Source organism: Lonchura striata, chromosome 1A (assembly GCF_050655825.1).
Source record: "Lonchura striata isolate lonStrDom1 chromosome 1A, ASM5065582v1, whole genome shotgun sequence".
Lineage (NCBI taxonomy): Eukaryota > Metazoa > Chordata > Aves > Passeriformes > Estrildidae > Lonchura > Lonchura striata.
In genome coordinates, this window is record NC_140741.1 from 43,398,261 (window position 1) to 43,424,502 (window position 26,242).

At 35.4% G+C, this 26,242-nt stretch overlaps 1 protein-coding gene across 5 annotated transcripts in view; it reads right to left on the reverse strand.

The window, feature by feature from the left end:
* The window catches only part of SCAF11 (SR-related CTD associated factor 11), a 50,918-nt gene that overhangs the window by 12,948 nt on the left and 11,728 nt on the right, over window positions 1–26,242 (reverse strand). For all 5 annotated transcript variants that reach the window (XM_021547441.4, XM_085570254.1, XM_085570253.1 and 2 more), the window contains 9 exons: window positions 20,805–20,880; window positions 19,811–19,965; window positions 10,807–10,884; window positions 9,042–9,139; window positions 7,956–8,023; window positions 7,288–7,343; window positions 4,864–4,970; window positions 3,837–3,926; window positions 2,417–2,523 (listed from right to left, as the gene is read on the reverse strand). In XM_021547441.4, the coding sequence (XP_021403116.3) occupies window positions 2,417–2,523; window positions 3,837–3,926; window positions 4,864–4,970; window positions 7,288–7,343; window positions 7,956–8,023; window positions 9,042–9,139; window positions 10,807–10,884; window positions 19,811–19,965; window positions 20,805–20,865 (820 nt within the window). In that variant the 5' untranslated portion in view covers window positions 20,866–20,880. The remainder of the gene's footprint in view (window positions 1–2,416; window positions 2,524–3,836; window positions 3,927–4,863; window positions 4,971–7,287; window positions 7,344–7,955; window positions 8,024–9,041; window positions 9,140–10,806; window positions 10,885–19,810; window positions 19,966–20,804; window positions 20,881–26,242) is intronic.

Consider the following 26,242-nt stretch of genomic DNA (forward strand, 5'->3'; position numbering starts at 1 on the left):
TGTGGGAATCTGGGCAGAATTAAAAGGTGAGTTATTTTTCTAGCACATTCAAAATCTACCTGTGGAGCACAAACTCTTTTTTAGCATGCCCTACTACTTGTAAAATTTTAACAGAAAAGCTTCACAAGCTTTGGACTTGGACCAAATAAAAGGCATTTCAACTCACTGACTCTTTATTAAAAAATATTTTAATCACACAAAAACTGCATGCCAGCATAAATCTTAGTGATATTTGTAGATTTACTGAAGTGTTTTCAGGTCAACTTAATAAAACAAACTATTTAATGGTAACAGACTACTAAAACTGCAGCAGCTACAGGGATGATTCAGAACTACAGTTATATGGTCATCACTGATATTTGTATGCCTGTTACAGTGAGCTCATGGGCACTCTATTTCCCCTTCCCCAGGACCCTGTGACTCTGATCAAGATAACCCTGGACCCCTCCTTCCTGCCCCAGCGGGGTTGGCGGAGAGCCAGGGAAGCCCTCCCTGTCCAAAGTCTATATAGACCCCTGACATTTCCTGTTCATCCTCTTCTGCCCCGCTCTCCACATGTACATCACAGAATAAAGAAAGCTGAACCAACATATATCGGGCTAAGAGCCCCTTTTGGAAATTTTTGCCATCTCCTGATATTCCTCCCCTCAAAGTCTCAGATCTCTGGGCTAGCCTGATAATTTAGGGGGCTGAGAGGGGGGAAACATCATATGCCTCCTTGTACAACCCTGGAAGCCAGTGTCAACTGTTACTCCGATGCAAAACTGTATACTTTAGGTGAGACCAAAAGTTGAGAGGAGTGTAAAAAGAAAATAAAAAATGCTTATGCTATGATATTTCAGGCACAATTTGGTAAGAAATGAAAGAGCCAATTGGCATCTTTTTAGAAATGCATTTATTTTCTTCATTCTCCTTTTCTCCACCTTTTTAAAAAGTCAGTGTCCTTTTATATATGTATATATATACACACACATATATATACATATATATTTGCTGTGCATCTCTAACAATACCCAGATTAGGTTTCTCTTTACCTTTGTCTTTACCTTTTCTTATGCATGTCGTCCTTTTATTCAGATGCTATATAAAAGCTAAGTGGGGTAGGAACACTCACTCAACAGGAATGTGACTAAAATCCTCAAGGGACATCTTCATATCCACCATCCCCTTGTTTTCCTGGAAAATTTTAAGACTAGTACTTCCTGCATGCTCCTTATCAATAGAAAGTATTCAAATAAAATGTGAAGATGACTTAAAACTTTGACTCGTAAAACACTGTAGTATGTTGGCATTAATCTTAAAATTCAATCTTTGTCCACAGTACAAGTATCAAAATTCTAACCAAGACAACTGACAAGATTCTTTTCTAAACACAATTTTTTAATGTTTCTGGTGCCTCCTAACAAAAAAGCTTGACTATAGAAGTGGAAGAGTAGAGAGGGAATTCAAGAAGTACAAGCTAACATGTATATTTCTAGAAGCAAAATGGTTAAGGATCTGTTACATTGCACTGCCAAACATCAGAGACCTGAGGAAGCAACCTATCAATTTTTCACTGGGAAATGTGGAGGTGAAATATATAGCTTTGAAAAGAATAAAGAATATGAATGCAACTTTTTAATGATCCTTCTATTACTTAATTCCTTCCAGCAATTTATTTCCACAGAATTTTCATAAGCCAGGAGACCCAAATCTGTCCTATCTCTTTGCCTACTAGACAAGTGAAAGTGGTGTGATTCTCAATTCAAAGAAGGTATTAACCCAAGCCTTATAAAATAGGACTCCTTTGTTTCCACTTCTTTGAATTTGTGCAGCTTTTTGGAAGAGAAATTATATTCTTGCTGAGCATGGAGACAGAGGCTGTTAAAGTAACTGGAGGAAGACAATTCCTTCCATGTCTTGTCTTCTGCAGCTTTCCTGACAGACCATGGCGCTCCAGTTCTTTAGCACGGTTTTGCCCTGTCAAATTTGTAGGTACTGAAAGAGATCCATGCACTTCACTGCTTCCTGACTCATGTTCTTCTCTGCTAGGAAGGTTTGTTCCTCACACTGCACAATATACCTCTGAAATATGCCATTCATAATGCATCAAAATAAGCTTTATCCTCAAACAATGGGAAATTAAGAAAGAGCACGAATGGAAAAAATGTTGCAATTAGAAATGTAATTAAGTTACATAAATACTTATTAATTTAATCTTCAAAAGAACAAGTTATACCAGCTTTGGGGTGGACGATTCATGTTCTGTATTTCAATTTCAGAAATTAAGTAGCTGACTTTGAAATAGTAACAAACTGCATCAAAACAGATTTTTTTTTCCTCATTAAGAGTAACTAACTCTGTTTGATTTCTGATAATCATATCTTAAGAATACTCCACATGAGCTATAAAGAAAACTTACAAAAAAAAAGTTTACCAAAGTTTTCCAAAGGCCTGATATTTGTTGGAAGAACTCTTCCAGCCACTGCAGAAGAAGTGAGAAGAAAGGTCTCAGCTTCAGCTCCATAAGATATTAAAGGAACACTGCAAAGTAAAAGCAAAAGCAGTAACATTAGTTGTTTTAGCTGCTTGCAGCACGTCTTGGAAACAATGCACAAACTCAAAACACATTAGGCAACTACAATCCTTTTAACTTCATCAGAGCTGGAAAGAAACACAAAGCTGACAATGAACAAAATTTTCCTTGTCATATTTAATTTCAGATTAATTTTACTGCCTAATCTATTAAAACTGTTTGAACAAGATATGTTATGTTAAAGCAATATACATCTGTCTTTCTTTAAAGTCAAATATAGAACAGTAATAGCCCAAGCCAAAGTAGTAGGTTATAGCATTGGAAATAAGGGTCTGAGTGCTGATTTAGTACTTCAACAGAACAGCAACCTTTTCTGCAGAAAAATGAGAAATAGCCTACATGAGAATTTAGAAAATACTCCTTTTATTTTTTTTTCTTCATACAAACAAAAAAAATATATTTATTCAGACTCCCTCAGAAAACCTTGGGCAAAACCAGAGTTTAGTTAGAGATACAATTTTTGCATTATCACTGAATTGGAATGAAACTTCTCCTAAGAAAATGTACATGTAATAAAGTTATTATTCTAATCTTAGATGCAATTTTTTATTATAATTTTAAAACTCTTCACTTGCAATTTTAACTTTAATCTTTTTTTTATACCAAAAAGAGCAAAAAGATATGAAATGAAAATCACAGAACCAATTTCTTATTGTGTTATTTTAAAATCAGTTATTTTTATGGTTCTGCTTTATACACATACAAATATCCTTAGGGCATGCTTTAACACACATCTGCTCTCTGACAAAAAAATCCACAGAATTATTTTATGTTCTCTGTTTCATTTGATACAACTCCTGTTAGCTCTTTTTAGAGGCAAACAGGATTTTTTATAAATGATTGCAGAAAAAGTGATAGAACCAACCCATGAAAGTAGGGTGGTGCGGGGAATCAGAATCAGACTGATGTTAAAGCAAGCATAGTCTGATAGCTAGAGACAAAAATAATTTTAAAAGCCCATTGAATATTATCTTCCAAATAGAAAATATATTAAAACTCACATTTCTGTGAAAAGGTGACATATTAAGACACACAAGTCAGTGGAGTTACTATGCTTATCATGAGTACCAAAAAAATCAAGACATACAATTAAGACATAAAGAAAAGAATCTATTGACATAAAAACACCAAGCAGCAAATACACAAAAAATTAACAAGTTAAATGAAAACACTATTTAGATATTCTATCTAAAGACCAATTTGAATTAATCAAACTCCAAACTGGAAGCATGAAGATCCACTATGAATCTAAAACACAGACCTTTCAACTCTAGCAATCAGAGATGAACAGGACAATTCCAGTTCTTGTCTCTTCTGTCTGATCCCTGAATTGACTTCTGTAAATTCTGTACTGAAAGACAAATTTCATACAAGAAGTTATAAAAAGTAATTTTGTACTATAATAATTTTGTATTTCAGTAACTGCTCCTACCAAGGACTCTAATTTAACTGTATTAGAACTTTCAACAGTCACGATTAAACTATGCATTGGTTATTGCTTAGAAGAAAAACATAGTCTCAGCAAGCATAAAAGAAGTCCTAAATAAATAAAGGAGATGGAATGGAAAGCAGGAGATGAAATCTGTCTGCTGGAGAGTTGAAGGATGGAGAAACTTTGCATCCTTGACAAAAAAAATCATGGCAGAAAGTTAATCTTTTAGAGACTGTCAAAAACAGACATAGTTTTTTTTTGGTTTTTTTTTTTTTTTATTAGGCCATATAATCCAAATAACATTCTTTTAGACTGTTCTTTTTCTTCCATCTATTCAATGAACAATTTATTTATACACCCATTCTTAAGTATTAGACCTAATTAAGTATTTTGTTTAATGCAAAATTGCTTCATGGATGTTTAAAGTATTCCTCTTGGAATTAAAGAACAACAAAAAAGAAAAGAAGATAGTTTCTGATACAAACCAGGATATTTACTATTAACTTTTTCAGTAACTGCTGTTGTAGTAACAGGGCTAAGCCTTTCCAATCCAAGGCTTCAATTCAGCAAGGAATTAAACATGAACTAAAAGTAAAACTCTTGCTAAATCAGTAAGATTAAAATACTCAAGTGGGTGCTTCTGATGCTGAACACATAACAGAAATTGGGGTGTGCACTTAACATTACTCATATTAAAATGTTTGTGTTTATCCTTTAATGCTCTTCATCAATGAATAAATACTCTGCCAATCTTCAAAATATTTCAAGGCAGTATATATACAGGTAAGAGCAGAAGGAACTTCAGAATCTACAATACAGTTACCCATCAATTTATATGAAGCTAGTACACACTAACCAGTCATTTCTACAGCTAAAAAAGGATTCTTCACTGCTACCACCAGCCAGAAGTGTGCTGAAGAAATTAGTTCTGATGCGCTCATTCCAGCAGGTCTGTCTTCTGGGCTACACAAAAAATAAATGATGAATTAAAGACACCCAAAATAAAATAATTAACACTAAATACATGAAGATGCACTGAAATTAAATTAGGTCAGCAAGACTTTAGTTCATAAAAAGCAGACACCATAGGTATATGTAGATATTTGCAGTTACAGTGGACAGATTTTCTCTATTCAGTCTAAGTTTTTAACAACTGCTCTTTGCAGATAAACTTAATAATTTATATAAAGCAAAATCTTTAATACTTCACATAGGCATTATGAATAAATAAGCATGATCTTCATTACTGCACAATTCTGCTACCTAATGCACCACAGTAAGTATAGTTCAAGCACCTTCACACCCCTGCACAGCAATTCACCAAATGTTTTGTTTCAAGTAACAAGAAAACCTAATGAGGATAGCTAGGATTCACCTTTGCCCTCAGGTAGGATTATGGAATATGAAATTTGTCTGGTGTGTCTAGTTACTGGGCCCTCACAGAGGCACAACACTCAGAACCCACTTTTTATTTCAAAAGATACCACCACCACCACCACTACTTTATGTTGCTAACTAGGCGCAGCCTTGGTGTGTGCGCTGGCCCATTGCCATTTGCAGGCATGCAGGGAGCTCTGCTGCTGGGCACTGCACTGCCTGCAGGGGAAAAAACAAACCCCAAAAACAGTCAACAGTCCCCAGATACTCTCCCCACACTAATAAATACCTACACTGATCCATTTTTACCACAGCACCTAAAGGGCTCATACCACCTCAAAACTAACTAAAACTATCCTGTTCATCCCCTAGGATGGTATCTTAGAATAAGAGTTTAAAATACTTCTGTAATTTTAATTCAGAAAAATGAAAAATAAACTTTGCAGTGGGATATATAAGAATACATGTCTCAATATGCAGTCATTATCCATATGCTACATCAAACTTAGGCACACAGAGCTGCTTCTTGCAGGGAAAATGCCCTATTTCATCAGTGTACAAATTTTAAGTTCTGCCTAAAACCTGTTGGGTTTACATTTTATTCTAAGAATAATATAAATTTTTAATATTAACCTCTCTCCCTCCAATTAAAAGACCTATCCAGATGTTCCACAAATATCCTTATGAAGTAGTTGCTAGTACATCATGGATTTCTTTTAAAAGTTGAACATTTCTTGGATAATAAAGTCCCATGCTTCCTCCTGAAGGTTTTTAATGGTTCTACTTTTCTTTATGCATATTTTTTTTGCTATAGGTACTATTTGAGACATTAATGCTATTAAACACTTCACCATAAACCAGTAAAACTAAAAATGAAAGCATTCCCTTGCCATGAAGTCACATTAGGGCTGATCTAAGCCCTATCTTTCCAGTTCAAAACCCCCCCAATGCAGTGAAAAGTACTTAAAAGTCTACAGGGCAACAGAACCCAAATTTCCAAATACCTGACTTAGAAGGGGCAAACTGCAGCTAACAATATCCCTGACAACTATGGTGTAATGAGCATCAAACAGAAGTTACAATTCAAGCCATCAGCTGCTGAAAATATGCAGGATGTGCCCCCATACTACATGAAACAAAGCAATAGCCAGAACATGGACCTGAACAAAACTTTTCCTCCAAATATTCAAACTTCAGGTGAGACAGAATGATGGCATATGTACTGCACAATTAAATTTATCAGGCACATGCATTTACAGGTACAACTATGAGTAAGAAAGCACTGATCAAAAACTTGTGTCTCAAAGACACAAAGTATTTTAGAAAGGAGGGATGGTAAAAAATCTAACAAAAGCCTTTACAGCTCCTTATAAATCTGGCATCTGGTGATCCTGTGTTTACAGGCTATGATTTATGTACAGGAAACCTGGAAACAGAAACCCTTCTTGACAGAAATCTCACATTTTAAAAAAACTCAATTTGATGCAAATCATAATGTCTATGTCAGACCCACATAAATTACTTAGTTGACTACGTCTATATATTTTATTGAAAATAATGAAAACCTTCATATAATGGGGCTTGGCTGACAGATTGTACATGAAACCATCTTCCTTTGGATGAAAGGAGATGGATGAAAACAGGGTTAAGGATCTTATAACGTAATAGCCTAATCTAAATGAAAATATTTACCACGACAAAACTAATTGTAATCTGAGAAAGAAGCTCATATAACCTGGCACTATATTCCAATTACTTCAAGACAAAAAGAGACAAAATAAAAAAGTTTGAATCATACCAAAATTAACAAATAGTCATTAACCTTAAAAATAAGCAGGAAGGTAGTCTTAAAAACACTGTAATAAAAGAAAGCATTTACAAGTATTTCCTTATCAGAACCAACCTTGTTTATCTTCACAGAGAAAGCTTTCTTGTTTTGTTTGTCATGCAAAATATTACCTGTGGAACAAGGAACAAAACTTTGATCTTAACTTTAGCATATCAGTTCTTGATTGTTCATCAAAATCATTAATGCAATGGGAGGTTAACAAAATGTGTATTTTGACTGCTTTCATACAAACTGAGTAAAATGAAAATGCACACACCTTCACAATAGCTTTTTAGATACCCAGTCATTTTTACCTCTTCAGGTATTTTCTTTATTTCCTAAGTTATGAATAGACTTATCAAACAACTTTTATTGAATAAGCCCCTCAGAACAGCAACCCCAAAACACAGCTAAGTGTTGCTTGTGTTTGAACTCTCAACAAAAAAACTTTCTGTGAATAAAAGCTAGTCATTAGATCTTCTCCAGCTGCCTGATGCAGAAAATTACTTGAGGCTAAAACCACATCCATTTGAGTTGTGACTGAAATTGAAGAGGCAGTTTTCCAGTAATACAAAAACAGGAGTTTCACGTACTGCAATTCTGCTCTAGAAGTTCCATATTTCTACTACTTGGAATTTATATACAAATGTAAGCAATTTTTAAAAACTAAATTGGCTCATCAAGAAAAGATATTCTAGAGTTCTTTAATTAGAACACAGTATTTCTGGCAAATATCAACTTACTGTATTTTTTCTTCACAATTCTGCTTAATTTTATTGTTACTGGCCCTCTGTCTGGACATTCAGCTCTTCTGCAAGATCAAAGAAAGACATTAAAAAAGCAATTTCTAGGCATCCAAACAAAATCCTTTCCTATTTGAAGTTATTTTTATTTTGTGCACATAACCCAAGTTCTAACTGCTATTAAAACCTTGCATCATGAATATCATCTTTTGTATATCAAAAGCCATAGTGCTTCAAACAGCTTAGACAGAAAAAAAAAAAACAATTTACACAAAAGTTAATATCCTGTATTAAATCAGAATGCTCAGTTTAGTTTGATTTCATGGCAACATGTGAAAGATGTCATAACCTGCTTCCTTTTAAGAATTACTCAGTGTTGATTCAGAATGGTGAATCTTATTTCTTATGAGTTAAAAAAGATAATTTACTTCCAGATATCTTTGCTGTAATGAAGTCTGCTTCACATTAAACATCAAGAACTCTGTATTTTTCATACATTCCATTAAACACTGACTTTAGATAAGCACTATTTAGCAAAATTCATCTGTATAATCCTGAACTTTCCCTTACACAATGCAGCAAATGTTACAAGATGAAGTTTACCAAAACAGAAATGTTATTTCCATATAACAACAGACATGTTCCCTCTCAGGCTTATTAGAACAAAATCAGTTCTTGACTACAACTATGTTTTACAGAAGAGGAACATCACCAGTGCTTATGATAACATGCAAGAAAAGTGGATGTTTGTTTAGAGAAACATGGAAAAAAATTTATATTGTTAGAATTTGATGTAACCATACTTCAAATGAGTGTAAAATTTATCAGAATTCCTTGAAAAATGCAACTTTAATGGAGCTCAATGCAAGAAATACATTGCCCTTTACTTTTCTCTTGCTATTTTAACTATTTAAGTGGGAATTACAGCAATGATACAAGTAAAATTAAACTACCACTTGTGAAAATTAACATATTTTAAAATAAAAATAATTTTACAAAATTTTCAGGCTGTACATGTTAAACCATTTGATTTTATTTCTTTTGAATATTCCAATTCAAATGCTTGAAATTACATGGCCGACCAACCTCACAAAACTTCTCATCTTCACATGGGTGTAAGTTTCCTTACTGCAGGCACAGTTTTCCTCTTCCTCCTTCCTCCTTAGCTGTTTTGTAACCTGAACCTGTGTTGTAAAACAGAATCAATCCAATCTAGAATGTCATGACACCTGGGCTTTAAATTCATACAAAGTCTCTTCAAGTCTGTACAGAAATTAAACTCAAACAGAAGAACTAGAAAACACTTCAAATTTTACTTCTTTTGAAGTAGATTGACATTGATGTCACAGTTTGGAGATTGTATTTTTCATTTGTTTTTCATAAAATAGAAAAAACCTACACCTTGATATGTTATTGACAATGCCTGAGATGCTTACTAAGTTCACAGGATGAAAAAATCCCTGAATGTTCTGATTGCTATGGCAAGTGTCTCAGAGCTAAGCACTAGTTTCCATTAAGAATCTGTAAGCTAAGTTTTTTAAAACTAAGTTGGTTGTTCAGAATACACAACGTTCACCTTGGGAAAATGCTGAACTACCACTCAACTTAATGTTTCCTCATAATTAAAAGACATCCAATTTTCTTCTAGAGTAAAATAACTTCACAACACTGAGGTTTTTTTCACATCTCAAAAGCACTGAGAGCAATACAGCTTTTATTTCACACTCTGAAGTTATTTGTAATTGAAACTTTATTTCCTCATCCCCAAAATCTGGCTTTTTATGCAATCCCTTAACATATTAGCATTCTAATTCTGAATATCATGAAGAGAAAGCTGCCGGTCTCCTGATAGCACCACTGATGATGCTGACTGCTGTGTCTGTATATTTTGGTACACATTCCATCTATTCCTACGGCCCCAGTGGCTCTTCTTTTCCTCTGCCCAACTGTTTACACTGCAATTCTGTGAAGAGACAATCTTTCAAACTGTATTATGATACAGTCTTTACACTTTTCCAAATGTAAACTTCAGTTTATCCCATTTCAATTCCTTCCTTGATTCTTCAAAAATAAAGAAGACAAAATATGCAAGCATGGTTTCCTATGAGAAGGAATCATCCCTAGTTGCCAGCATGGCTCCTTTACAGGTGAATGCCTGGGCCTCCAGAAGTACAAGAAATGAGTAATGGAAGCCTGTTTTCTAAATATCACAAAGTGCAAGACCAGCAGCTTATGAATCCTCATAAGCATAATTTCATCACAAAATTTCCAAATTGTACATGGAATTATCAGCATCTTTCTATATGCATTTTCAAGATCAACTATCAGAACAGGTTTCTTCCTACTTGATAAACTACTCTCCATATCAGTATTTTTAAGAATTCAGAACTGAAAAATATTCAGATTTTGGTCGAACGTTTAACATTGATTCCTATTGCCTTTATGTGTTTTTGTCTGGGAATTGGAGGATGTGAACACAGAAGATTCACCTCAGCATAAAAAAAAGGGCAACATTTAATATAATTGGTATAGCAGTTGTTTACAAAACCTAGTTTAAAAAACACTGAGACCAATTACTATACTTCTTGGATGTATCATGAATGCTCACAGATACTAAAAAGTAGCAACAACAGTTTTATGGTTATTATTACTATGGTAAATACTTGCTCTGAAAAAATAATTAAGAATAATTCCTAGCTTCAAATATGTAATGGAAACATTGAAACAGTAATTACTTTTTAGGAAAGCTTATTTAACACAATGCTTTTCATTTTACATGAATAAAAAGCAGCAGCATAACTTGGACGTTCCTACAAGGGAAGTTATTTAAGAAAATAAGTCTGGAACATACCTTTATCTGCTTATCCAATGCATCCAGCCTGCACACTGCTTGAAATGGTCTGCGATCAATAGGACATGAAGCCTGTGTCTGAAAATTTATTTTTCTTATTACAAATGTGATAATGAGCTAAGAGAAGTCCTAATTTTCTAAAGTTTTATTCACTATTATAATAGCTTACAGAAGCACACAAAATCCCAATTTGTTCACAGTAAGAATGCATTTGGACACATTATTCATACACTCAGTATTTTGTTTTATATAAGCAGATTGCTTTTCCAGAAAAAATCTAAAGGAAACAAAAATATAACCCAGAAGTTGTGTTTAAAAAAGGAAAAGCATTTAATGTATTTTACATCAAGTTACCTCCATTTTCTGGTCTTTTAATTCCCTTTAGGTAACTGATTTTATACCAATGTGTCCTGATTTTGACTGGGATAAAACTGATTTTTCTTAATAGCTGGTACACTGCTTTGGATTCTGTGTAAGATTAATGTTGATAACACACTGAAAAGCATAATAGTATGCAAACATCCTCTACATTTCATATTGTACTACCATTTTATTTCTTAATTCTATTTTCAACAGGAAGTGTGTTGCATTTTGTCTTCCCCAAAACATAAAACTGGTAATGCAAAAAGGTTATAATCTCTTTTGTTGCAGTCAGCAGACAACAGATTCCCACATGTAACACATCTGAAGTTTTACAAATCAATTTTCAAGAAAAGGGAACTGAAGGCTATTTTACTCTACTGTTTGATGGAAATAGCCATTTATTGTTTTCCCCTGATCACCTAAACGCTCTCTTATTGCACTACAGATAAACACAGAACAGTAACACATAATTAACCACGGAAATGGGAAATTTCAACTGAAGCGCCACATAAGTGGATCACGTAGTAAATCAGCTTTAAGAAAAAGCCACATTAGATATTAACTTTTGCTGTGAGAGCATTCTTTTTTCCTTTTAATTCCAGACCTGGTTGCTGTGGGGGCATGGTTTTTTGTTTGGTTTGGAGGTTTTGTCATCATTACACCCTCCACACCCACCTTAATTCCACTGGCCTTCAGAGGCTCAGTGCAACATTTGTAAAGCAAAATATAAAACCATAACACACACCCAGTCTCCAGCCCTAACTCATTCACTGAACAACAACCAGTAGAGTAACTGCATGCCCTGAAGAGGCATATAATTTCTGCAATTTAGAGAGCTACAGGGTCTTTATGCAAACAAGATGCCATACTAGAACTACATAGGCAGGCAGGAAAAACCTGCATATGGACTCTGCCCCAAAATCCAGTTATGAACTTCATTCCTGTCTTTTCATCGGGCCGTCTAATTTTCCAGTTAATTCTGTTCTTTTCACAATTTCAAGGAATGTTCAACTTCTTTTTCACATACCAGCCCCCAAACATGGAGCATTCAGGAAGTTTCTGAGCTTCTGATTTCAACTGAAGTAGATAGAACCAAATAAGACTGATTTAAAAAAAAACCCAAACCCATCAATCAAACAAACAAACAACAACAAAAAAAAAAAAGTTAAAGCCATCACCTGCCCTTCGATGCTCTGGTATTTTGTCCTAACTAAAAACTTCCTGTTTTGGGGGATACCACTGTTCTCTACAGTGTCATGGCCCCAGAAAACAAAAGCATATTGGGTAATTAAGCCAGCTCCCTAAGGACTCGGATAATGAACACAGTTCTTGTCCTGTAGTCAAGGCACACTAACCCACAGTAACATAGTAGTGCAATGTTCCATTGGGATATTTGATAGCATGCAATGCACTGGAGTTTCTGAATCCACTGCAAACATCAAGGTACATACTTATTTTCATTCTTATATATACCAGACTGTAAAAGATAGGTAGGAGGAAGTTATTTTTCTTAGCCGTTTTTTTTTCTCACTTCAGGATCTACCTTAGCTGAAATGAATCCAATGCAATCTCTTCCTACATTAAATTTACATGAGTGTCAAGTTATCTTCCAAAGTTTAAGTCACTGAAAGTTACATTATTCACTGTAATACAGTATCATAAAATACTAAGCATTACTAGCAGCAATTCAAATAACAACTGTTTTTGCTCCACTAGAAAGATGTTCAATGCTCAGTTCTTCTGAACCCATGTTTAACAACTTAATACAGTTTAACACAGTGGTAAAAAGGGAGGAAAACATTCTGAAAGAGTCAAAAACTACCATTAGGCTCCAGTATGTTCAGAAACAGCAGATGCTCTTTCCACTCCTACTCTGTCACTTTTTGTAGTCTTACCATTTTCTGTATGCTGACAACATTATCACATGAGAAATTCCAGTAGACTCGGGACATTTAGTTGTACACCCCCAGTCCCCAGGTAGAGTACAGTTGTTGGGTACCCCGAGGGAAACTAGAGATTACTTCTATCTAAACATGCATCAGCTCTCACCTGTCTGCTAACAAATAAAATCAAACCTTTAAAATGTTGGAAAAAATGGAATAAAAACCCCCAAGTTCTTCCCCCTATCCCTTTTCCCAACATCAAGACATGATTTATACTGCTAAAGAAAGGAATAAAGGTAAAAAAAGTCAACATTCATTGCAAGAAGCAATTATGATGAGTGGTGACCTTTAACTCATCTCTTATGTTTTTTGAGAACATGGGTCAGGTAACAAAGGTATTGAGTCTTTTTCCATCAAAGGCAGGCTAGCAATTCCAATCTTCTGAGGTTTCCATTCAGGGAACATTGTAAGTAACAGTGAATGTACACTGTACTTTTTGATAAAGAACATTTAAAACAAGAAAGAAGATGATGAGATGGAACAAGTTTGAGGATCAGCTACCACTTTTATTGTACGCAAGGGAGAAGGCATGTGAAATGTATCATAACCTTAGAAGAACCACAGACTTTTAGAACATCTTTCTTCACCATATCTTTAAAAATCAGAACATGTAGTACTTAATGTAATCATCATTATCATTAGAACCTCAGCGCTGGTATTAGTGCTCGCTTTGCTTCTGAGCAGCTCTTTCCTTGGAAAAGCACACACTACTAGCTCAGCACACTTCAAAATGTCTTGGAATGTTTTATTCTCCACATGAAACTATTGAGAGTTTTCCTGTTAAACTGGGTAATTACTCCACAGTAATTCATTCTTTCACCTGTCCTGTGATATCTGAAGAATTCACTTCATAAAATACATAAGCATTCACAAAAATCTGCAAGCCCTGGAAAGTTATCCACAAGGAATATGTTTCGTTTTTCAAATAAAAACACCAAACAACTTTATTGTATTTTATTTGTTTTTTATGAGCCACTAGAAAAATCTTACTTTAGCTCCACAGGCATAACTTAATTTCTATCTTCCTGTAACTGCTAAAGTGACACAGAACAGTGGTGTCTAAACTCAAGGAGCAATTGTCCCATATTTTAACAGCATCACTTTAAACAGCATTTGAATGAAGTGAGGTAAACAAAAGGCAGAAGCAGTTATTATATTCCAGCTAGGAATTTTCAGAAAGCTATACAAACAGGTGCAAGCTAACCCCAAAACATATTTGGCTGATAACTTTGACAGATTATCCCCATCTCATCAAGTTCCATGTTATGAGGTTTCATAACAAGTAGTAACAACATGAAAGTACAGAATTGAAGTTGCTGCAGTAAATTTTTTTCCCCCAAATTTTTTTCTTCAAGTGTCTCATAATAAAGTCTGTTCTCCAAATTTTATATTGAAAAGCTGATACAAAAAGAAACATTATCCTGCACTTTTAGATAATCTGTTAAACACAAATAATACCAGATTCTCCTAACTAAATTCAGACTTTTTAGACTGTTAAAGCAATGTCTGTATATTTCACTTCACCTTATAATAACAGTACAGCAAACAGCCCACAGTAACACCTCCAGCTTCAGTGAACAGGGAGACCATTACACCACATGTAGTGAGAAACACCCTCTCCACAATTTAATTAAAGTAGAAAGACATCAGAAAATGCACTATTTTCTAGAAGCATGTAAAAACTTACCATTACTTTTTTTCAGTCTACTTTTAAAAAGCAAGTACATTTTAAGGTTTTATAGTTATACTTTAAGAAAGCACTATTTCTGACAAGTCTTTTTTGGATGGAAAAATCACTGATAGGAATGGTATAGAGTGCAAAAGAACAGATTACAGTTTTAACAGCTAATCAGTAGACTACTTTGTTACAAATCTAAACACCTCTCTTCTCTCTACCTACATGACACAGCTGGCTAGTTATTAAGTTCCAATTCAAAATTGCCATAAAGTGTTGACAAATTAAGTTTAATTGTATTGACACTATTGGAAGAACTGGAGTAAAATGAAAACCACTCAGACACTTGCACTGCAACTCAACAGCACTAGCATTCATAAGTTGCTACACAAATGTTCTTGCAAAATCACCAAGTGGATGAGGTTGGAAGAGATCTCTGCAAGTCATCTTGCCCAGCCCCCCTGCTTAAGCAGGGAAATAGCCAAGAACAACTGTATGCTACAACGTAAATGTGTAATTTGCAAAAAGGTATCTAAAATCTACACTTTCTAACACAATTTGATTAATACAGTTTTTCTAAACATCAGTTCTCAGATGAACGGTCTACATATAGATCACTTTGGGTGTACTTGAACAATAAGGTTTCTTCCACTATTCTGTTCAGAGTTTTAGGTTGTGTTTCTTTGAACACAATCCACGTTTTGTTCATTAGTGTCATCTTAAATCTTGCCCACAATGCTCTGTACTGCAGATCAGTGTGGAGATTGCTGCCACTTAAGCTGATTCCTTCCTATATCCTTCAGAAAAAAAGAATCCAGATCTGAAAGCATACACATTAAGAATCCAAGTTACTATACAGGTAACTCTCCTTAACCTCAGAAGAATATGCATCTGCAGTAGTATACTCCACATACTCAATGATCCAAACCTTGTATGAGCACAAAGACAATGACTACTCTAAGAACTGATCATCAAAATCTATGAATAAAACACCTAAGAACATCCACTAGAAACACACTGCAAGACAGTTCTTTGTGTCAACTGCTTAGTTTTATTTAGTTAATCACAGATCCTGTACAGGGCCTACCTGAATATGCCCCAATGCTTTGGAGAATTAATGACTGTACATACTCCACTTTCAAATTCTCCAGATGGGGAAAAAATAATGTTGGAAACCAAGACCAGAGCATGAGATAAATAAGCTTAATAGGTGAGGGTCACTCAAATCAATGTCTGTTACACAAACATTGTAATAATGCAGACAACACACTGAATCTTTTCTTCAACACTCATCTCTCATGACAGCTCATGAAAGGAATTAATAGAAGAACAGAGATAGAAATCTCCAGTACATTTCTTAGCACTCTGAAGAACAGAAAGAAAGCTAAGAAGCCTACAGTAAAGTAAATATTTATTCTTTCTAAGACTGTTTTCTTTGAATAGAATAGAAAAACAAATATATTTTTCTCCAGTGCATACAGGCAAGACACCACAGGTGCTAAAGCAGCTGCTAAAGCAGTTGTCTTAGCTGAGGCAGTGTTAACAACTTTGTGCATGCTTGCCACAGATGCCTAGTTACCTTTTCTTTGTATCAATTTAACTTAAATCCTTTCAGAACCAATAATTATAAACTAAAACATGTGCTTACCAATGGAAAAACAAAATACAAGTTTATCAGAAAAAAAGTTTAAGAAATTAGTTTTGACCCAAGTAGTATTAATATACTAATAGTATTACAGATGACAGAAACACGTTAATCTAATTGCTTCCTTAATTGCTTCCTTTGGTGTAACATGACATTACTGGTGGTGTTTGAAGACTCTAGATAGGGAATTTTTGTTGTTGGCTAGACCCTCTCCCTTTTTTTTATGTGGCCAGAGTAATGTTACCACATATATGCTCTTTACACTGAAAGCAACCCTTTGCTTACACTGTCCTTCTACATTCCCACTGAAGGGTGTGTCCAGTAACCTCAGCTCCTGATTTAGCATCTTCTACTTTTTATGATCTTCCAGCAAAGACTCACTGGAATACAAAGCCTCAAGCTCGAAAGTCTTCATTAGTAAATTACACCATGTCGGTTTACAGAAGTTGTTGACAGCTGGCACAGGATGACAAACATTTATGTTAATCTTCATGTTAATCTTCTGAGAACAGCCCCCAGAAGGGACTGGGAGAGCACTAGTTAGTATGGCCAAAGGCACACAAGTTGACAGTCTAATAGTACAGAGGAGTTGAACAGCATAGGCAGCTGATTCTGTCCATAGCAATGCTCTCAAATGCCACAATTAACAGCCAAAGAGAACAGAACAATTCAGGGGACATATTAAAAAGTTACTCTGAAGATTAACTCCTTTGTGAGGATTCTTGATCTGCCCCTCACTCTTCTTTTATGATTTAGACATCTTTTTTCAAAGGGAAAGAAAATACAGTTCTGACTCAATCTAAAGCCATTTAATTCTGAAACAATATGTTCAGATTTAGCCAACAGAATCTAATGTATTAGACCTGTTCCATGCAAAGTTTTCTACTCTTCTTTAGCCTTTGGAATAAAGGTGATTTTTATATATTGCTTTTAAGTTTGTTTTTTTTTTTTCATCTATATTCTCTCACTCCTTAAAAAGTAAGATGCTCAAAGTGTTATGGCTGCTGCATTCAGACGGAAGATCTGCTGGTACAGGACACTTTACTGCAGTTGCAATGTTGAAAATCTCCTGTAGATTGAAAAGGGAGCAGTTTTGCCTAAACTACCCTGATTTTGATTAGAATCTACACAGTTGTATAAAAAAGCCATAAACTCTCAGGAGAACAATGATTATGTTCAATTTGAAAACAACAGTTTAAAGAAGCAGCTTATCCTGTCATATTTGTAGTCCAGATGCAACACAGAAAAATAAAATACCCAACTTAAACACAGACTGCTGGCAAAGCCTCTAAATGTACGGAGCAGAACTGAGATACACAGAAGAACACATTATATCAAATAATGTGAATATTAGTATTTTTTTTAAGATTTAATTCAATCATTTTATTCTCAATTTTGTTTTCCTCCAGCACTTAAAGAAAATACCATTTCTAAAAGCAATTTGTTAATACTCAAAAAATACTTAATCTTTACCCAGAATCAGCCAGTGTACAGCAGGTAATTTTTGTATCTTTTTTACATCTTCATTACTCAGAATGACTTAAATTATAGTTATGATCAACCAAGAACCAGAAAAAGTTAACCCTAATGCAATATTTCTCAAAAAAGAACATCTTCAGTTACTAAATATTAGTAACAGGCAAAACTCACACAGCATCAACACATTTTAAATGGTAACATGCTTATAATATTTTTCTATCATTCAAATCTGTAGAAGCTCATCTGCTTCTCACAGCTGAAGCCTCCGAATTGTCACCAAGGTTTCAACACTTATCTTGTCACTTTACTTTTAATTAGAACTATTAGATTAATCCGTGGAGTTCCATGAACTCAACAGACCTGGCTGTCAAGTAACCTCAGAAAAGGAAGCCGGGCTGGTTTTACCTATCTGATCTAATGAAAAGCAGCAGCAGCAGTCTCATGCAGCTTTAGAAACACCCCCACATCTTTTTTTATGACATCACATCTACTTCACCTGTCAACTTTTAAAAGAAGTTGCTTTTATTCTATTTGAATAGCACCTCAGACCACAAAAAATAAAATTTATGTGACAAGAAAAATGTCGTATCATTCACCTGCCCCTTTAGAACAAGAAAATTTCTCTTCATCATTGGGCTTAAAAGCATCTGTTAGATGTGAATAAACTCAAATCCAGCAGCAAGCCAATATACTGTACTGCTTCCCTGTGCATGTCACTGCTTAATGCTTTTCAGCTGTCATTATAGCAACCACCTAAGTCACTCAGGATAAAATTATAGGCGAGAATTTCCTCTTCCCTTACAAATCAAATTGCTCCAATGAATCAAATGCAAAACAGAAAATCTGGCATCAGGAAACTGTTTATTATCTGGTTTGTAAATCAAAAGTAATTTCAATATAATAACCTTTTTTTTAATACTCTAAAGATCATAAAAATTCTTCAGAGAATTGTGTTACCACTGGCTTTCACTAATAAATAGCAAAAAAAATTAAAGTTAAAACATAACATGAATAAGCATATCGCATATATACATACCAAACAAGTGATACCAATGTTCTAAAGGGAATACTGCAACCAAAATCATAATTTGCTTTAAACAAATGATATTGCAAAGAAACCAAACAGTGGTCTCACTAAAGAGACAAACTAATTCAAGTCCATAAAAGCAGGGCAAAAGGCAGCAACCCCTGCTTGTCCTAGTACAAAGCAAAATTAATTTGGTGTTTTATACTGATAATTGGAAAAGTTACAGGAAAGGTAAAGACTCCAGACTAAATGCACTGATTGCATAACATAGGTGAGGGAAAAAGGACTAAATAGAAGAAGGTCATCAAGGATTTGTTCCAGTCATTTTTCTTTAATGTTCCAGAACTATCTACTAAGTTATTGACATAGAACAAAAACCAGCTATCATTAAATGACTTTTTTTCCAAAACAGCAGTAAAGCTTTTAGCTGAATTGTCTTTACAGGTAGAAAACTAAAGTTGTATCACTCATTTTGTAGACTAACATGAATACATGTTGGTCCCAGCCCTGAGTTGACACTATGGCAAACAGCCTAAGGGTTATCACAAAGATTAAGCTAATAACAATGCAATGTTAAAGTATGTATGTATGTAATACTGTCTGATCTTCCAAACAGCCAACACCACTGTTTACTTATCACTAATCTCAAGCAACCATTAAGTTACTATAGTAAGTAAAATTGTCTAGTGAAAGAAAGTCAAAATACTTTATCACATTAAGAACAAAGTTTCCCAAAATCTATTTAAAAATTGGTCACTGAACACTTCTGTGCAAAGCCAAAATCTGTAACTTTAAGGAAAAAAAATATCAGTAGGTATTGATGCAATAGATTCCACTGAAAAATAAAAACACACCTTGGTGCTCATTCTTACCTCAGCCCATTTAAGAATACAAGTCATGCAGAAGGTATGACTGCAGTTCTCAGGAAACCCAATCTCTTGTTCTAGAAGGCAGTTCAGACAGATAGGGCACGTGTTGCCATCATACAATAACGCAGAACAGGAACAGCTTTCGTCATTTTCTTCACCTGGTATTATTAACACTGACACTTAGAAGTTTTGACAGTTTTTGAAACAAAGTCCTTCTAGATTTGAATAATAAAGAAGTAAGAATTCTATCAAGTACTCCTCTGGCCAGCTTCTTGGCTGCATTAGACCTGAAAATTTGAATTCAACTTGCTTGCAACTACAGAAAACTGCATTTCAGATGAAGAAAGCTAAGCAACTTATTTCACAGACTACAGTACCAGTCTTTGCCATCAAAACAAAGAAAAATTAATTAGAGGGATATTTCAATAAAGCAGGTATCACAGTGTTTCCTCTTGGTCATGTAGTCATTTAGACATAATTCTCCTGCGTTCTTTCTCCTTGTGTGCTTGCACTCTCTCCATGACTTAAATTACACCAACATATTCTATATTCATTACCTTACATATATATATACGGTCTACCTTTAGTTTTTCTGTCTTAGAATTACCTTAATCTGAATAGCTTCAAATATTTACCTAATCACATACATGGAATACAAAATGCTCCCAATTTTGTTAGTTAGAAAGTGTTTTCAGAATACAAAAATGTATGAACTCTTCTTCAAGGAATTTTACACTGAATAATCGTTTTCTCTGAATAGTAACTGCTATCAGCATTTTTGTTTTGCTACTAGAAGCTAACAAGTAATAACAAGAGACAGGAAATTATTTGGGGACCTCACAGGCCAACACCAAATATTATGAGAGAGTGGTTATATTTACAAAACTTCTTTCAAAACAAGCAGCATACTAATTGAGAGGGCAAATGAAAAAAATCAGACCTTTACAGCTTGAACCTGAATAATATGCTTCAATATTTTCACACACACAAACTTTACCTTCCATGCCTTCATGCATCTGATCCTCAGTATCTTGAATACATTGCTTTCTGTTCTTCATCTTGCAAAATGTAGTCTGGAAAACATAGAAGCAGTTAATTTAGATTGCAACTTGAAAATAAAAAAAATTAATGAGTATTCTCCATTGTAGAGTAGAAATACATGATATTAGAAGTTAAAGAGATCGTTTACAATTTATAAGTATCATTATTGCTGTGTAGCATGATGTTTCCAGCTTCAAAATTTGCTTTTGTTCGACAGATGCAAATATTTTGCAGTGTTTAAAGACTACCACTGGTGCTTTTATTTTTAAAAATGTAACATATTGCTAAGTTTCCATGCAAACGACCCCATGCCACACTGCAGTAATTAACACCTGCAAACTGTCCTATGCAAGTAGTTGAAGGAACAAACTTTAAACACTCTAGCACCAGAAGAGTTGGTTGTTTTACAAACTTAGAGTCACTGTAGTAGTGGCAAGTGAGAAAAATGAAAGCAGCTTATATTTGTATGACAAAAGCAAGAAGTAAATAATTCAAACTATTTCCACTCAGTAAAACATGTAGAGAAATTTGTATCAAACAAGGGACAGGTCACAAGCCTAGGTGTAGTGCAGTATCATGAATGAAGATGCACTTTGTGAAGGAGATAGCACAGATGAAGTACACCCCAGTGATCCACATCACAAAAGTTGAAATAATTTGACCCTACATAAGAAATAGCCAGTACATGCTTTTTGGAAACTTACTTAATACATGTAGAACGAAACACACTTGAAAAAAGAATATCTATACCAAGGACTGAATCTCCTGCATTTCAAAACTCCTGTAGTCACAGTAGAGATAGTATATACACCTAAAGCTCCAACCCAAGCCCCAGAGGGAACAACAGGTTTCTTCAAAACTATATGAAGCTTTAAAAATTACCAGTATTTAAAAGGACAAACTAAAACTTCAGAAGACATTGAAGAAATCAGAGATTACCAAGATCTGCTACTTAAGCATTCAAAACTGAAGCAAATCAACTGAGGTTTGCTCGCACTTCGACACCTTTGCTAGACAAAGCAGTGGGACAGAGCTGAAACTGCCACACTCATGCTCCTCAACTAAACTTCCTCCAGTTTCACTCAGAAACTACAATACTTTACCACCAACACATCCAGAAGAGGGAGACACAGAATTTGCTTCCCCAAGCTTTTCTTCTGATCAAGTCTTTATTGCTTGATCTTGGCAACAGAAGTATTTTAATGATCATTTTTTTAATATTAGAAAAGCAGCTCCACTGCACATTCTCATCACATATACATACTTCTCATTTTCTTAGGCAACCCAAGAAATCAGGACTCAGATCTGTGAGTCTCAAAATACAGGCAGTTTGTAAAATAAATGGTCAAAACTGTGAAACTAATTAGACATCTGCAATTAGAATTCAAAATGGCTTCAATATTCCTATTAGACATTACTTGATTCCCCAAAGGGAACATGGCAATCAATCTAAATGAGGGTAGGGGAAAGTGAACAGACAAGGAAAGAAAAGCCTAGCTTTAAGGGATTTCCTCCTTACACTGCTATCACATTTTTAGATCTAAAATTATATCAAAAGATCTCATTAATACATGGCACCAACTGTAGGCTGGTTACTAGCACAAATACTAACACCAAACGAATGCTGTAAGCTACAGGCAAGTTCTGTTGGCAGAACAACCACTGTCCAGACCTCCACCTTTTGCAAGCTAAGCAAAAGGAAACCCAACCCAAGTCAAGCTGCTTCTTTAAAAATTAATGCCTCCAACAAGCAACATTTGCTTGAAATTAGAACAGGTAACACCAACAAAGCCACATTTGAATTTAGGAGATTGTGGTCTATTGCTTTCACTCTGATTTGCACAGGCGGCTTTGGCCCCAGAAAGTGTAAATCACGCAGTAGTGTGTTGTATAGATGCTTTTATATACAAAATACAAGAACATCCCTTCTGCCCTACATCTTAAAACCTCAGCAATGCATTACAGAAGCCAAAAATTCCATGAGCTATACTCAAACATGTTTCAACCTGGCAAGTCCCAAGACACCTTATAACTGAGTCAGTTTCAAGACAGATCAAGAATTCTGCTCTCTGCATACATCCACAGAAAATTATTTCAACAGATACAATCTAGATACGGAATTAAGAAGTAGCTTTGAGTTCACATTTATTTTAACAGAGGTTGTGAATTCACTAAAACAGACTGAGGAAACAAAACAGAAGCTCTTCAAATTTGTTTTTCCCCAGAAAATTTTTACTCCATTTTACTTTTCCTAGACACAGACAGCCCAGAAATTCTGACACACTTATAATTAGAAAAACATAAATCCTAAAATTCTGACAGAATATCAGTAAATCCAAGACATGCAGCAACTGAAAACATTTATGTGGTGTTACCCCATTCTTCTCACAAGCCTATTATTTAAACATATACTGAATGCTGTTAATGCATTTCACAGATCACTTTGCACAACTTCATCAGTTTGACAATGCATTTTGCACAACACAGCAGAGGAATTTAATACTACTGAAATTTGTATAAATAAAGTAAAAGGTATCATCAAAATTTACACACTATTTAACAAATTCACTTTGAAAAGACTGTCTTCTCCACTACTTTTAAAGGGGCATTACAGGCCTTAGAATAGCAGAAGAGTTAACACTGGACTGTTATTACATTTCTATGATTAAAAGCAGAGTTGGGAAAAGAGAACCTGGTGGTTTAGAAAGAACAAACAGCACAGAAAATAGAATACTTATGTTTCCCAAAATGTGATAAGACAGCAACAAACATGGCCTATGTTTATGCCTTTGACACTGTCTCCCACAGCACACTCCTGGTAAAGCTGCAGCCCATGGCTTGGACAGGAGCACCCTTTGCTGGGTTAGGAACTGGCTGATGGCCGGGCCCAGAGAGTGGTGGTGAACAGTGCCGCACCCAGCTGGGGACAGTCACCAGTGGTGTCTGTGCTGGGGCCAGTTCTGCTCAATATCTTTATTGATGACATGGATGAGGGGATTGAGTCTTTCATTAGTGAATTTGCAGATGACACTAAGCTGGGATTGTGTGTCAATCTATTGGAAGGGAGAAGGGCTCTGCAGAGAGACCTGGAATGGTTGGATGGATGGGCAAAGCCCAGGGATGGAGTTTAATAAGTCCAAGTGCCGAGTCCTGCATTTTGGCCACAATAACCCCCCGCAGCATTACAGGCTGGGGACGGTGTGGCTGGGCAGTGCCCAGGCAGAAAGGGACCTGGGGGTGCTGGTGACAGCTGGCTGAACATGAGCCAGCAGTGTGTCCTGGTGGCCAAGAAGGCCAAGGGCATCCTGGCCTGGATCAGGAATGGTGTGGCCAGCAGGAGCAGGGAGGTCATCCTTCCCTTGTACCTGGCACTGCTGAGGCTGCTCCTTGAGTGCTGTGTCCAGTTCTGGGCCCTCATTTTAGGAAGGACATTGAAATGCTTGAGTGCATCCAGAGGAGGCAACGAGGCTGGTGAGGGGCTTGGAACACAAACCCTGTGAGGAATGGCTGAGGGAGCTGGGGGTGTTTAGCCTGGAGAAAAGGAGACTCGGGGGTGGCCTTGTCACTCTCTACAACTCCCTGAAAGGTGGCTGTAGTCAGGTGGGGTTGGTCTCTTTCTCCAGGCGGCAACTGACAGAAAAAGTGGACACAGTCTGAAACTGTGGCAAGGGAAATATAGGTTGGATACTAGGAAAAAGTTTTTTTATGGAAAGACTGATAAAGTACTGGAATTGTCTGCCTGGGGAAGTGATGGAGTCACCATCCCTGGATGTGTTTAAACAAAGACTGGATGTGGCACTCGGTGCCATGGTTTAGTTGAAGTGCTAGGGCTGAGTTGGACTTTATGGTCTTCAATATCTCTTCCAACCTAGTGAGTCTGTGAATCCTGTGCTGACAAAAAAAACCAAAAAAAACCACCAAACCACACCCCTCTCCAAAGTCTAGATAATCCATTCTAAGAATGCCTAAAGATAGCATAACATTACAGCCAAGATGGTATTTTTCTGGTGCTTGTACATTCTCAATGGTATTACTTTCTAAGAGAAATATCTTACTTTATATCTTACTATATTTGACATAAAGACAAGGGTATTCTAGTATATTAAACTAAGAACAGAGATCAGAGGCACTAGCACAGGTACACAACATGACCTCAGTTCCCTGCTCTCTTAAAATAGTTAAATGTTTAAGCTTCCAGGCTATTCTTCCAATTACATGAAATTCCTGTTCTTGTTTTCATGGAATGCATCTGCCAACAAAAGTGCTTAGAGAATTGACTGTAGATTGTGGTAATAGATTTGTCCCTGTCCATCTGAGGAACATAGCTTCATGAAGAACTTAACTCCATAAAGCAGACTAAGTGTCATGCACATATTAAATTATTTCCTATATCACAAATGTACAAGTGTGATTCACACAAACTACTTCATACAACTCACAACCTAAAAATACAGATGTATTTCAACACTAATTCATTGTGCATGTGGAAAGAAAAGACTTGGTCTGTTCAAAGTCATGCCTCTTCATTTCTTAATGAATCTATTATATTAAAATCTTAAATAGACATAGAAAAAGAATTGGATTTTAAAAGTTACAGAAGCCTAGTTATAAGTGACACATGAAATTAGCACATGCCTCCTTTCTGCCTAACTACAAGACAAAGTCTTTACAAGAATTCTTTATACCCTGTAAATATAATGCATCAACTAAATACACTCTTCCTCTAACACACTAACAGTCTAGAGACTCATCTACACAGAAGTACCCCTGTTCAGCTGGAAAGAGGGATGGAAATCAAGAACACATGCAACAAGGTCTCCAGTGAGAAAGTGCAAAATTATGTCCAAGATACCTCACTCATTTGTTCAACAGTTTTAACTCAGGAAACATTTGTATTGGAACTTTCAGCTTCTTAGATACATGTTGCATTAATACTCAAAGTAGCATTTACTTTGACTGTTCTGTTTCTATTAAAAATATTTTATTTTAAAAAGGATTAGGGGAACTCCTAGTTGTGTTTTGATTTTTTAATAACTCAAGAAACAATCAGTTTCAATTATGAAGCAATAGTCAGACATATATTTAGTACACAGAATTTATTTGCTTAATAAACAACAATAACATCCTTTAGTCCCATCAAAATTTTGGGCAGTAATAAGTAGGACTCTGTTTCTCCCTATGCATTTTCATGGTCATTAAGAAACCTGGGAAAGACGTTTAAACCACTCCCTCAGCAAATATGTTTCTAAAGAAAACACACTTCAAAAACTAGTCACATTCACAAAACCAGATTTTTGGTTTTGGTGATTTTTGTTATTGTAGTTTTAGTAGTTAATGACAGAACATTCATCCTCTGAAGTTCCTCAGAGGAACTTCATTAGGGTTCATCCTAAT